We start from the raw sequence: 12,639 nt of genomic DNA, 5'->3' as shown, positions 1-12,639 counted from the left end.
CAAGATCCAACACATGCAGTCCTAATCCCATAATCTTGAAATATAAAAAGATATATATTTTCATTCGATAGAACACACATAAAAAAGTACATGAAAACATTTTAACTTCTAATTGCAAAGCATTCTTATACCTTTTATACATTAAAGGCATTACAAGTTAAATAAGTAGACTGTAGATAGGTTCAAATTGGCATAGGATCTGTAAGTATTAGGGCGATAAGATGTTTAGTTTCTGTATTAGCAAAAGTGAAACCATCTCGTTCCTTATAATAGAAGTCTGTAACTCGAGCAAAATTCGGCCCATAATCATGAATCACTCTTGGAAACTTGCCACGTTTTATGTAATCTTCTATTATTTCTTTCCGTGCTTCATCCACTTGCTTTTTTAGTTCAGCTATGGCTACCTCTTTTGATACTCCATATTGTTCCATGTAGCATTCAATCGAACAAGTAACATGGCATCTCTCTTGTCCAAACTAAAAATAAAGACATGTTACTGATTCTTTTAAAGAATAAATTTAAAAGTAGACTTGATTTTCAAAACTGAAAACAAAAATTTATTAATTCCGTCCTAATCCTTTGGAAACCATTTAGTTATAAGTTTTTTTTTTTATCATTTAATATAATAACTAATTTTGATGGTTAGTTATCTACTTTCTACAATAATATTTTCAAATTTTCGTTTTATTTTTGAATTTAAAACACAATTCGACATTTGTCTGCGTACCTTGTGGGAAACTATGTCATTCACAAGTCTACTAGCAACTTCACTAGCTTTATGAAGCATAGGGTTACCTTGAACCCATTGGAAAATCTCTTCTGAAACAATATTTCCTATAGATAGGAAGGCAATTGAAGCCACAGCATACAAGCCAATGGAAGTGGCACTAACTTTCATGTACTCTTCTATTGTTGGCACATAATCTTCATTGAACCATTTAGCTTCCACCATATAAAGTTTGCATTGCCTTATTATCTGTCCCCAAAACCCTATAACATATTAGAAAGTGGGGTCCTCTTTTCATGAAACCATATTATTACAATATCATAGAAATGTTTTACCCCTTCTTTTGCATAATCAAATGCATATGGAATATTGTTATCCATGCACATATCTTGTATAGTCCCTTCATAAATTTTAAGTATAGCTTCATACAAAACTTTCATGTAATTTGGGAGCTCCTCAATGCAATTCATATCCCACCTTTAAATTTAATAAAAAAAATTTCAAACTATTAGATGGAAAATCAATATTAATTGAGATATATAAAGTTGATTATTTTAATTAATATATATTTTTTAAATTAATAAATGGTAAAACTAAGAGTTTTGAAGAGCCAAACCTTCCAATTGTATTGGTGAATAGTTGAAGTTCTTCAAGTGTGCCATAACAATCATACATATCATCAATAAGTGTTATGAGAGCAATAATTTTGGCTAATAGTGTTCTAGCACTAGAGTACTTTGGTTCATAGTATATTCCCAATGCCCAAATATAGCTCTCCACCACTCTATCTCTTGCAAATGGTAATTTCTCTTTTAACTTCGAATCATTCCACCACCTGTATATTTACATATACATCCATAATTATAAGAACATTAAAAAAAATAAAAAAGTTCAAAGAGAGTATAGGAAGTTTATTGAAAAAAGATACCTTGAAAGTTCACCAAGCTCTCTCTGGTAGAGCTTTTGAAGAGAATTGTAGTCTAACTTTGCAAAAGTGAGCAAAATATTATTATCATTCTTCGTTGGATTGTTGTGATAGAGAGAGATATAGTGCCTAGTCATGAACCTTGACAAAGTTTTATAGATTGGCCATTTTAATGCATATTTAGCTTCCTGTGAGAATGGAGAAGTGGAATCCATGGCCATTGCTTCAAGTTGAGTTGTTGTGAATTCTAATGCTTCATCCATTATACTTTCTCCCTTCATTCTCAAGTGAGATGCCTCATACAAACTTAATAAACCTTTTTCATCTTTTGTAATCGATTCTTTGAAATCTCCACTTTCAGTTGTAAACTTATTGAATATCTCTATTGAAATTTACAATGTTATGTTATAACCTCTTTTAGAAAATTATAGTCCATGCACTTCGATAAGTATAACTATACAAATAAAAGATTAAAACATTAATTCTTAAGTAAATGGTTTACAGAAATTATGAAAAATATTAATAAAAATTATAAAAGATTTTATATAATTAAACATAGAGAAAAATAGTGCACCAATAATGCATCTTGTTGGTATAGATATTGGTTATATAAATTCTTTTGATTCTTTCTTAACCATACATTTTATCTCTAGGAATACCTCTTTTAAACTAATTTCAACGTTATAAAATCTTATAAAAAAGTAATTAATTTAAATTGAGTTTAAATGTCACAATCTTTTATTAACATTAGTAGATGGTAAAATTAATTGAATGAGAGAGATTTACCACAAGAAACAGGGAAACCTTGTTGTCTAAGCAATCGGAATTTAAGAGCGATGATGTAAAGATCCTCCTCATCTTCTTCATCAACATGGGCAGAATTTTGAATTTGATCAAGTATTTCATTAATTTCATCTTCAAAGTGATATGACAAACCTAAACATTGGATTGAATCAATCAAACATAATTTGTCTGAATGCTTTTCAGCAGCTACAAACATGCTTCTCGCTGCTTCTTTAAGTTCTTCAAGTTTTTTCAGGACCGAATCTTCTTCCTGAATATTCATAACCTTGATGTAACATATAACAACAAGACATATAATACAGAAATTGCAATTGAAACAATAACAGTAATTAAACGACGAAAATATACCAAAATGTTGGAAAGATTGGAAAGGAAATAATCTCCCCAAGCACTTGGTTGATGGTATTCAGTGCGACGAAGAACACCATTGTCGCTTAAAGTAAGTTTATTTGGTGCCTCGGATTCTGATGCAATTGTTTGAAATGACATTTTTCTTTTTCTCTCTACCTCTTTTCGTTTTACGAAGATATGTATAAGATCCTTCCTCACAAGCTTTATAAGAATCATTTATTGGGGATTTTGAAGACGATATTGGACGTAGCTAGTGGAAAGTTATCGACTTTAACGTCTAGTTGATATTCTTTTGATTTTTTTAAGTGTAATAATTTATTTTATAGATTGTGATAGTGTTGTCTTTTCCATAATTAGTAAAACCTTTCAGTTGTCATTTCTCCCACCAATTTTTTTGAGCTGGGATAGGCAACTAAAAACTATTGAAATTGAAAATCGGAGATAGGCAAAAGTAGATTTGCCGATATCTTCATATTTGCCCAGTCTCTATCGTTCTTTCGGTCAGTTAGGTGTGGCGTGATGTGGCGTGGAATTAAAATAATAATATAATATTTTTTTCTACATTTTTTTCAAAATTTCAAAATCTTGTTTTTTATGTTAAAAACATTTCAAAAAATCGCTAGGTTTATTATGAACCGTAACCGACTGTTGAGTTCATTACAAATCGTAACATCAACCATTTTCACCATTACATTACCATTGAACTGTTATATTGACTGTCATAAAAATAATTAACTGTTGGATAATTATGTTACTGTTGGAGCCCCCCTCCCCATCTACTACATATGCACCCCATTTCCCTTCTCTATGGAAGGATTTTAAGAGCACTCTAAGACACAAGACGAAGGAGTTCTCATTGGAGAGTCTAGTCACTCGATTAAGGATTGAGGAAGAGGCCCGAAAGCATGACCAAAAGGAGGAGGTGAATGCTATTTTCTAAGAAGAATTCCACTATTGTTATGAAGCCAGACCTGAAACCGAAAGGAAACAAAATGAAGCTTCAGAACAGAGGTCCCAACAACTAGAAATACTCTAAAAAAACCCTAGTCCACAAGTACGATACAACTTGTGTGTTATAATTGTAATAAAGCTAGAATTTAGCTAGAAATTGTAGAAATGAAATCGTCCTGCTATCTAGGCGAACCTGGTAGAAGAGGACTTAGTACCTATGTTCCCAGAAATAAATGTGCTCAGTGTTGGAATTTATGTCATAAAATTCGTAGTTTGTAATCATATTCTATTCAATAAAGTCGTTATTGAGAAATTGAATACTATAATCTTAAATCCAATAAACTAAGATTTCAAGGTTATTTTGAGTAAACTTGAACTTTATGTAAAGACATAAATATGGACTACGTTCGAGTAAATAGCCTAAATAGTCTATAGTATATAAATAAAGGTTGGACGCCTTATTCAGAGATACTATGGATCCGGCCCGCTTTGTAGTTAATACAAACGATGAATCCTGAATCGTTCATGTAGATATATGAAAGTGGGGGTATCTTATGTAAAAGGTTTACATAAGACAGAACCATGAAATAGTCACTTTTACGTTATAACGTTTTTTACTGTTTCAAACTCTTCTCCCCCAAAAATGAAATTTGAAAACAAATTGAAAGGAAATTAAACTTTTATTGTGGCTCTGATATCAATTGCTCAATGCATACTGCAAAGAGAATCAGGATCGATAGATTACAAGAAGAAATCAATCGAAATATTAGGAGCTTAGTATTTTAGAGCTCGATAATATTTTGCGATGTGCCTTTGTATTACAACTTGGAAGTCTATTTATAAACCCCAGATTTGAAACACAATTGAAATTTGAAAAATTAAAAGATAAAATTGAATCAGACAGGATAGGACCCCTTATCTAATAAGATTTTTTAAAGAAGATAAGATCGAATCAGATAGAACAGGACCCCTTATTCGATATAATTTTTTTTCTAAAATACTTAAAACTAAATTTATACAAAAAGAGAAAATGAAAAGTCGTTGCAAAACTAAAGCAAAGCTAATGTTTATCCATACATTAATATCCATAATGGATACTTATTAAAATCTATTACCAAATTTTAATAAGTAAGAAATATTTATACATCAATTAATTATACATATTAAATATCTATATAATGAGTGAAGAATACATATAAGCTTTTGTGTTGGCCATTGATTCATGGAAAAATTAAATAATTTTTTTTTCATATTTGTTGTCCTTTCTTGCAAGTAGTAAATCATGTATCCATTAATTGTATTCCCTATGTAAGATTATTGATTGACCAACGGACTCATCGCACTTCTTAATTGCGAACTTACGGTCGAGACCATCAAACATAATCGAACACTCCATGAAATACATAATTTCATTTTAGCTCATGAACTTGGTCTTTATTGGCGCTTGTTGTCTTTAATTTTTTCTTGGATTTCTAGATGACAGAACAATATTTACAGAGTAAACTAGAATTTTTACAAAAGTTTACTCATTAATTACACTAAGGATGAGAATTTACGTTTTCGTTTTTTTTTCGTAGATATAATATATACAGAAAGTAATTATAGTAATTTTGAATAGAAATCTTCTTTCAGAAGACTCTATATTGAACCTATTTTTTTTTTAAACAAGTTTTTGATTTGGAGCTCACATAGGTTGTGAGTTGAGAAATGGATCGTCTATATCATATTCTGGATCTACTTGTTCTTCGTCTTTCTATATGGAAGAAGATGGTGACTTAGAAGAAGAAGAAGCATTTACTGTTGTTGATAATAATCTCTAAAAATCTGCATCAGTTGTGGATTGTGCAAGTGCGGTAAGGAGTTTTGATTTGTCATTTAAGAACTCGACATTCTTCTTTGATCAATGTCTTGTAGATATCCATTTTCTGCGAACCATTCCTTTATGTGTTTAATGGTGGCATGCTGAAAATTATATTTTTTCCACCATTTGATTTTTAGATTTTTAACCAACATCTTGTATTAAGGATATGATGCCGTATTGTAGCTCCAACAAAATATCCATGGAAATTGAAAGTAGAGGCAAAATCTCATTGAATTATGAAAAGAATTCTTTTGAATTGTTCTTGAGAAATAGAAATATGATTCTTGAATTGGAGTTGGTAGAATGTCGTCTGTAAGACCAAAATTAGTCCACCATTGAATAAACCACAATGGAAAATTAATTTTGTAGGCGTTTTGGCAAAAAAGAAATAAACCATGAGTGGTTTCTATTTGAAAACCAAAATACTCTATACCAAGCTTTGATATAATCTTGGTATGAGAAGGATTGAGGAACAAAAGGTTTAGATCTGTAAAAATTCCTTGTTTCCAATGAGTTGGATTGATTGCTTTAAAAATTTTGAATTTTGAATAAGCAATTTTTGAAGGATCGTTTTTGTCTGGAACATGAGTTATTTCTACAGACTTTGTGTCTACTAAAATAAACTCATAAAATTTCTTGTTTTTCTGAGGTCTTCAGGAAGAAGATTAAAGTTGTCTAGAAAGATTTTAGAAACTGTCTTTTCTAAAGTGATACTTTGATACTCAGGTTCTATGATAAGATCATAAACAACGATAGACTTTTGAAAATAAGATTTGATTTCGGGTCTTGGCACAAACCGTTTATCGGGGGTGACAGTTTGAGAATAAGTTGTAGGAGGAGTAGAAGACTCCCTATTGGATGAAGGAGAGGCAGGAGGCCTCATTTGAACGGCTCCGCCAAAAGGACGGATAAGATTGGCCGAAGGCCTAGGTGGAGTTGATGACTCTGTGGAAGACTCAATCCGTATGCTGGACGATCTTGATCTGGATCGGGTTACTGTGGTAAACCCTAAATCCATTGCATATTGATCTGCACTCATAGGTGAGAGTGTAGAATTAGAAGAAGAAGATGGGCGATTGCCCTTTGAAGAGAGGTAGAGTTTGTTCTTCCTCTAGCACTTCCCTTTTCTGAACTCATTTTTCTTTTGAGAGAGAGTTTTTAGAAAGGAGAGAAATTTTAGGAGTTAGAAACTCCCTTGAGAGATAATCAGCTAAAGGGTTTTGTTCTCCTTTTATAGGCACAACTTCAAAATCAAAGCAAGACAGTATGGTCTGCCATCTCACAAAAATTTGTTTTGAGACAAGATTTTTTACATCTTTTTCTAATACAAATTTTGAGGCTCTCGAATCAGTTTTGATGATGAATTTTTTTATTAATTAATTCACTTTGCAATTTTTTAACACAAAGAACTATTGCAAGTAATTTCTTTTTTACTGTTGAGTAATTTTTTTGTGTCATTCCAAATTCCTGAATGAAATCAAATGATTGATTCGGTCTTATCTAGACACTGTTTTAGGATTCCTCCATATGCGATATCAGAGGAATCAGTTTCAACAATAAGATTTGCTTTTGAATTAATTAAACTGAGGCAAGGTATTGATTTGACTAAAGACTTAATTTTTTGAACAGTTTGTGTATGTTTGTCAGACCACGGTTTTGGATTTTTCTTTAGCCTTAGATATAATTGTTTGCAAATGGGCCTGATGTTTTGAATAAAATCAGATACATAATTTAGACAGCCCAAAAACCTTTGAAGTTGGGTTTTATCTAAAATTTGATTAGGAAAATTTGAAGCAAACTCAATTGATATTTGAATGGGCTTAATTTTACCTAGATGAATTTCAAACTCAATCTTATTTTTGTTTCAAATAATTTGACTTTTGGTAGAGAGACTACCAAACCATTTCTTTTTGTAATATCTATAAAAATATTGATATGCTTGAAATGTTTTTCAATGCTTGGAGAAAAAACTAAAAGATCATCAATATAAACAATTGTAAAATCTTGAAAATTATTAAAAATATCATTCATAATTTTTTGAAATTTAGATGGTGCATTTTTTAACCCAAAAGGCATCACATTCCATTCATATTGTCCAAACGGAACATTAAAGGTCGTTTTATATTTATCTTTTTCGAAAATTTGAATTTGCCAAAATCCAGATTTCATATCAAATTTCGAAAATATTTTTGCATTTGCAATTCTTTTGAGTAAATCTTGTTTATTAGGAATTGAATATCTAATCCATTCCAAAACTTTGTTTAAAGGTTTGTAGTTGATTACTAACATTGGGACTCCACGGTCCTTTTCTGCGACGTTGTTAACATAAAAGGCAGCACATGACCATTGACTTTGACCATGGACTTTTTGAAGGCCTTATTAGATTTTCATCTAATAAGTCTTGAAAATTTCCTTCCTGCAATGTGTTAGTAAGTCTGAATTCATTTGAATTGGTCTAACCTTTGTTGGGATATCCGATTCTTTAAACTCTTTTGAATATGGAAGATTAACTATGTGTTTTTTCTTTCCCAAAATGCATTTGGTAAATTGGAACAAATTTCTTTTTCAATTTTTAATTGAGTTTCTTTTATTCTATTTTGTATTGAAAATTCTTTCAAATTTTCTTCAATTCTTTTGTAATCAATTTCTTCCTTTAGAAAACTAATTTGTTTTCGTTTTCTTTTTATTTGCTCACTTTTCAAAACATTAATTTCTAAAAGTTTATGAGGTAAAATTGGAGGGTAAATTCAAAAATTAATTCATCTCCAAATTTCTTTGTTACTAAACCTTTTTCTGTTATTGTTAAATGATATAATTGTGTAATAAAAGGTGTTCCAAGAATTAATTCTTGGTGAAGATCTTTTACAAAAAGAAAAGAAGTTTTGAAAAAATGTTCTTTATTACAAACATGTACTTTTTAATGTTTAAATTTAATATTTAATCCTTTTCCATTTGCTCCGATAATAACCTCTGTGGTTTTTTCAAAATATTTTGTAGGAATTAAACCTTCTTAAACACAATTTTGATCAGCACCTGAGTCTACTAATGCCTTTAAAGTTATTTTCAAATCTTTAATTTTTAATGTAATTAGACAATAACATTTTTTAAAACTTATTCTTGAAATTAAATTGATTTCAGAATTTAAATTACTTAAGAAATATTTTCCTACATCTAAATCTCTTAGATTATCATTTTGTTTCATTTGAGAAATCTCTTTTTTTATTTCTAAAATTTCATACTTATGTTGAGAAATTTCTCTTTTTAAGCAATTGATTTCAAATTTTAAATCATCAATAAAAACTGGTGTTTCTTCTTTTAGAGCTTTTAAAATTTCAAAAAGACTTTTTTCAGGAATTGTTTTCCTTTTTGGAAATGGTTTTGAAGATGACTCATTTGTTAGAGAGTCTCCGAGTGTTTCTAAAATATTTCTTTTTAATTCTTCATTTGAAACATGGTTAATAGTTTGAAATAACAAATCCTGTTTGGAAGTTAAAACATTTATTTCATTCAAAACACATTTACATGGGTCTTTGATACAACCGCATGGTCTTGGTCCTTCATCTGAGGAGGATTGGCTTGAAACTTCTGAATCAGTTTCATCTACAATTTCCTGCAAATTAAAGTCAGAAATATCGGTTGAATTTGAAGAATATTCTTCTTCATTTATCTCATGGATTCCTCTTTGGGGGACATTTGTTGGCATAATGTCCTTTTTTTATGCATTTGTAGCAAAAAATCTTTCTATTTGATTTGGCTCCTTTTTTAGTTTCCTTTTGCTGTTTTTCAACAGTTTTTTTATAATTTGAATATTTGTGATATCTCTTTGGAGTGTACGGTTTGTTATACCTTCGAGATTTTCTATAATATGTGGGTTTCATATTATAGTATTTTGGACGATTTTTTTTAAGATGAACCTAGTTCTTTGACTTTCTCAAATCCATATTGAGAGCACAAAGTCTTCATTTCTTTCTTATGAAGATTTGAATGCTTTTGAACTTTGGTTTGAATTTTTATCTCGTTGCAGATATCTAAACCACACTCTATAATTTTAGAGGTTAATTGAGCATAAGTAAGGTTTTTCCAAGGTATTTGCTCGGATTATGCTTTGTTAAGAGTGTTGTAGACACGTTCTGCCATAAAGCTAGAAAGTCCATCAATGAACATTTCTTTCCAGTGTCTAACATTGCAATCTTTGAAGATATAAATTCTTACTAAGAACATATCTTTATACCATCTAAAATTTTCCATAGATGAGCACTTTAGATTTTTTATTATTTTCCTTTGATTTTCTACATCAGTGTCACTTCCTCGACCAACACCATGATGTCTTAGCCTTTTCACCTAGGCTTTTAACACCTAATAACCTTTAATTGACAAGCTTTCCTCGCCTAGCCAAGCACACACTCAAGTTTGGCCGCTCATGACACTAATCATTTGGAGGTTCTTCTCGTCTAGTGTCCTCCCAACAAGTGTTGCCTGCCTAGACATGTCCAAATACCTAATAACCTCTTTAGAGGTTATTTATTTTCCTTTTGGTGGTATACACACGACTAAATAACCTCTAAGCGCCTAGTATAAAAACCTTTGACACTCAGCCAAAATTTCCTTGGTTTCCAACAACCACGACACACCTTTAATGATACTTTTAAGTTACTTTTTAACCTTCATCCCATTCAACTCTTATTCTTTCAAGCTCTTCAAAAGACTTAGGTTTTTCCTAACATTCAAGGTTTACAATATGGTAATCATAGAATGAAACGATGTCGATTTTTTTTTTTTTTAAGATAGATTTCCTTACAAATCTAGAAATAGTTGGGGCCTAAATACTCAAACTAATTGAGGCTCAAGTTCTAGTAGCTTACTTTCAGTTAGGATCCAACCCCAAGATAAGGAAGTAGATCTTGAACCAATAAGAAGCAAAATAATGAAAACAATCAAAGACTTTTTAGAAGACTTTGAACTGTACAATGTAGAAGAAGATTATAAAGATCTAACATAAGTTTTACCCTCAGTAGATGTCAACTTATGGAAATAAGCTATCAATGATGAAATGGACTCTCTTGAATCAAGCAGGCCTTGGAACCTAGTTGACTTACCCCCTGGCTACAAAGCAATAGGCTATAAATGGATTTTAAGGAATAAACTCAAACTTGATAGATTAATAAATAAGTATAAAAGTTTTTTCGACACGTTCTCTCCAATTACTAGAATCACCTCAATTAGAATGTTAATTTATGCAGCTTTCTTGAACAATCTCTTAGTACATCAAATGGATGTTAAGATTATCTTCCTAAACGGTGATTTAAAATAAGAGATTTATATGGAACAACCTGAAGGTTTCATAGTTCGTGGTCAAGAATCTAAAGTCTGAAAATAAGATAAATCCCTGTATGACTTAAAACAAGCTTCTAAGCAATAGCACAAAAAGTTTGATAATCTAATCATGTCTAAAGGATTCAAAGTAAATAAGTGTGATAAATGAATCTACTATAAGACTGCAAATGACTTATGCACTATCATATGCTTATATGTCGATGACATGTTAATCTTTAGATCAAACGTGCACGTCATAAACGATGTAAAACCAATGCTAAATGCAAATTTTGACAAGAAAGACTTAAGAAAAGCTAATGTAATCCTAGGTATCAAAATTACTAGAATTAAAAAGGAAGTTTTTTTTTATATCAATCCATTTAATCAGAGAAGATCCTAAAGAAATACAACTATTTTGATAGCAAACCAGCCTGTACACCCTAAGATTATAGTGTTAAGTTGTTCAATAAAATTGGTGATAGTGTTAATCAATTTGAATATGAAAGCATCATACAAAGTCTTAGATATGTTGCTGACTGCACTAGACCAGACATGGCTTATGTTGTAAGGTTACTATGTAGGTATACTAGCAGAGTTAGTCTAGAACGCTAGAATGTTTTAGAAAGAGTAATGAGATATCTTATGAAAACCCAAAACATAGGATTAAATTACCAAAAGTTTCCAGTTATACTAGAAGGTTATAATGGTGCTAATTTGAACTCTTTCTCATATGACTCAAAAGTTACAAGTGGCTATATTTTTAATATAGCAAAAAGAGCTGTTGCTTGAAAATCCAAGAAACTGACCATTTTAGCCTAGTCAATGATGGAGTTAGAAATGATAGCATTGTCTACTACTAGTGAAGAAGCTAGTTGGCTTCGAAGCTTGTTATAAGAGATTTCAACATGGGAAAAACTGATTCCAGCCATATTGATCCATTGCATTAGTACTGGAGATATCGCAAAAGTTCAGAACCGTTATTACAATGGCAAGATACGTTAGATACGTCGTAAATATAGTACCATTAGAGAATTTCTCACTACTGGTGCAGTGATAGTGGATAATGTACGATCTGATGATAACTTTGTTGATCCTTTGAGGAAAGGACTAGCTGGAGAGAAGGTTTTTAAAACCTCAGAAAGAATGAGACTCAAAACTTTAGAAAACTGGATCACTGGTAAGGTAAACGCAACTTGAAAACTTGAGATCCCAAGAAGCAAGTTCAATGGATAATAAATTATCACAAGTGACATGAAAAGAATCATGTTAAAATACCTATGACTTCCATTCTTATGATTGAGTGATTAGCATAATATTCTAAGGCGAATGAAAAGGTTGAACTTTTTTCTTAATGAATTCTATACTTGATATCAAGTAGGGTACCTAGCGATAAAAGTACTCTTGATAGATTCACCATTGTGGATGTGGAAGTGAGGGTCGCATCTTATGGAATTCTAGTCAAATTCTTTAAAGCATCCACTAAACTGAGATATATGTGCAGGGCCTTAAAGCATAGTCATTTAGAACTTCACGTGAATAATATCGTGTGTTCAATGTTGTTAGGGCTAAAGTTCAAAACCAAAGGTTACTCTACAATATTCTAAATCATTGTTAGTAAGTAAAGGTTCAAGTCGTCAGACACCTTTGCTTAAGCAAAGTGTTACACAGATAGATATTGCTCGAGTGGGGCACTATGTAAGTAAAAAT

At 31.0% G+C, this 12,639-nt stretch overlaps 1 protein-coding gene across 1 annotated transcript; it reads right to left on the bottom strand.

Annotated features, from left to right (window-relative positions):
- Positions 1–35: 35 nt before the first annotated feature.
- LOC103501122 (probable terpene synthase 2) lies at positions 36–2,975 on the bottom strand. The gene is made up of 7 exons (XM_008464620.3): positions 2,805–2,975; positions 2,439–2,706; positions 1,656–2,034; positions 1,344–1,562; positions 1,063–1,204; positions 728–976; positions 36–476 (listed from the first exon to the last, which is right to left on the bottom strand). The coding sequence occupies exons 1-7, from the start codon at positions 2,943–2,945 to the stop codon at positions 183–185; spliced, it is 1,692 nt and encodes a 563-aa protein (XP_008462842.2). The 5' UTR covers positions 2,946–2,975; the 3' UTR covers positions 36–182.
- Positions 2,976–12,639: the final 9,664 nt, after the last annotated feature.

The sequence above is a fragment of the Cucumis melo genome, chromosome 11 (genome assembly GCF_025177605.1).
Source record: "Cucumis melo cultivar AY chromosome 11, USDA_Cmelo_AY_1.0, whole genome shotgun sequence".
Classification (NCBI taxonomy): Eukaryota; Viridiplantae; Streptophyta; class Magnoliopsida; order Cucurbitales; family Cucurbitaceae; genus Cucumis; species Cucumis melo.
This window is presented reverse-complemented; position numbering and strand designations above follow the sequence as displayed.

Coding starts and splice junctions, on each gene's coding strand:
- LOC103501122 (XM_008464620.3), bottom strand. CDS start 2,945: ATGTCATTTCAAACAATTGCATCAGAATCCGAGGCACCAAATAAACTT. Junction 2,707..2,804: donor CCAATCTTTCCAACATTTTG/GTATATTTTCGT, acceptor ATGAATATTCAG/GAAGAAGATTCGGTCCTGAA. Junction 1,205..1,343: donor TTCACCAATACAATTGGAAG/GTTTGGCTCTTC, acceptor TTAAATTTAAAG/GTGGGATATGAATTGCATTG.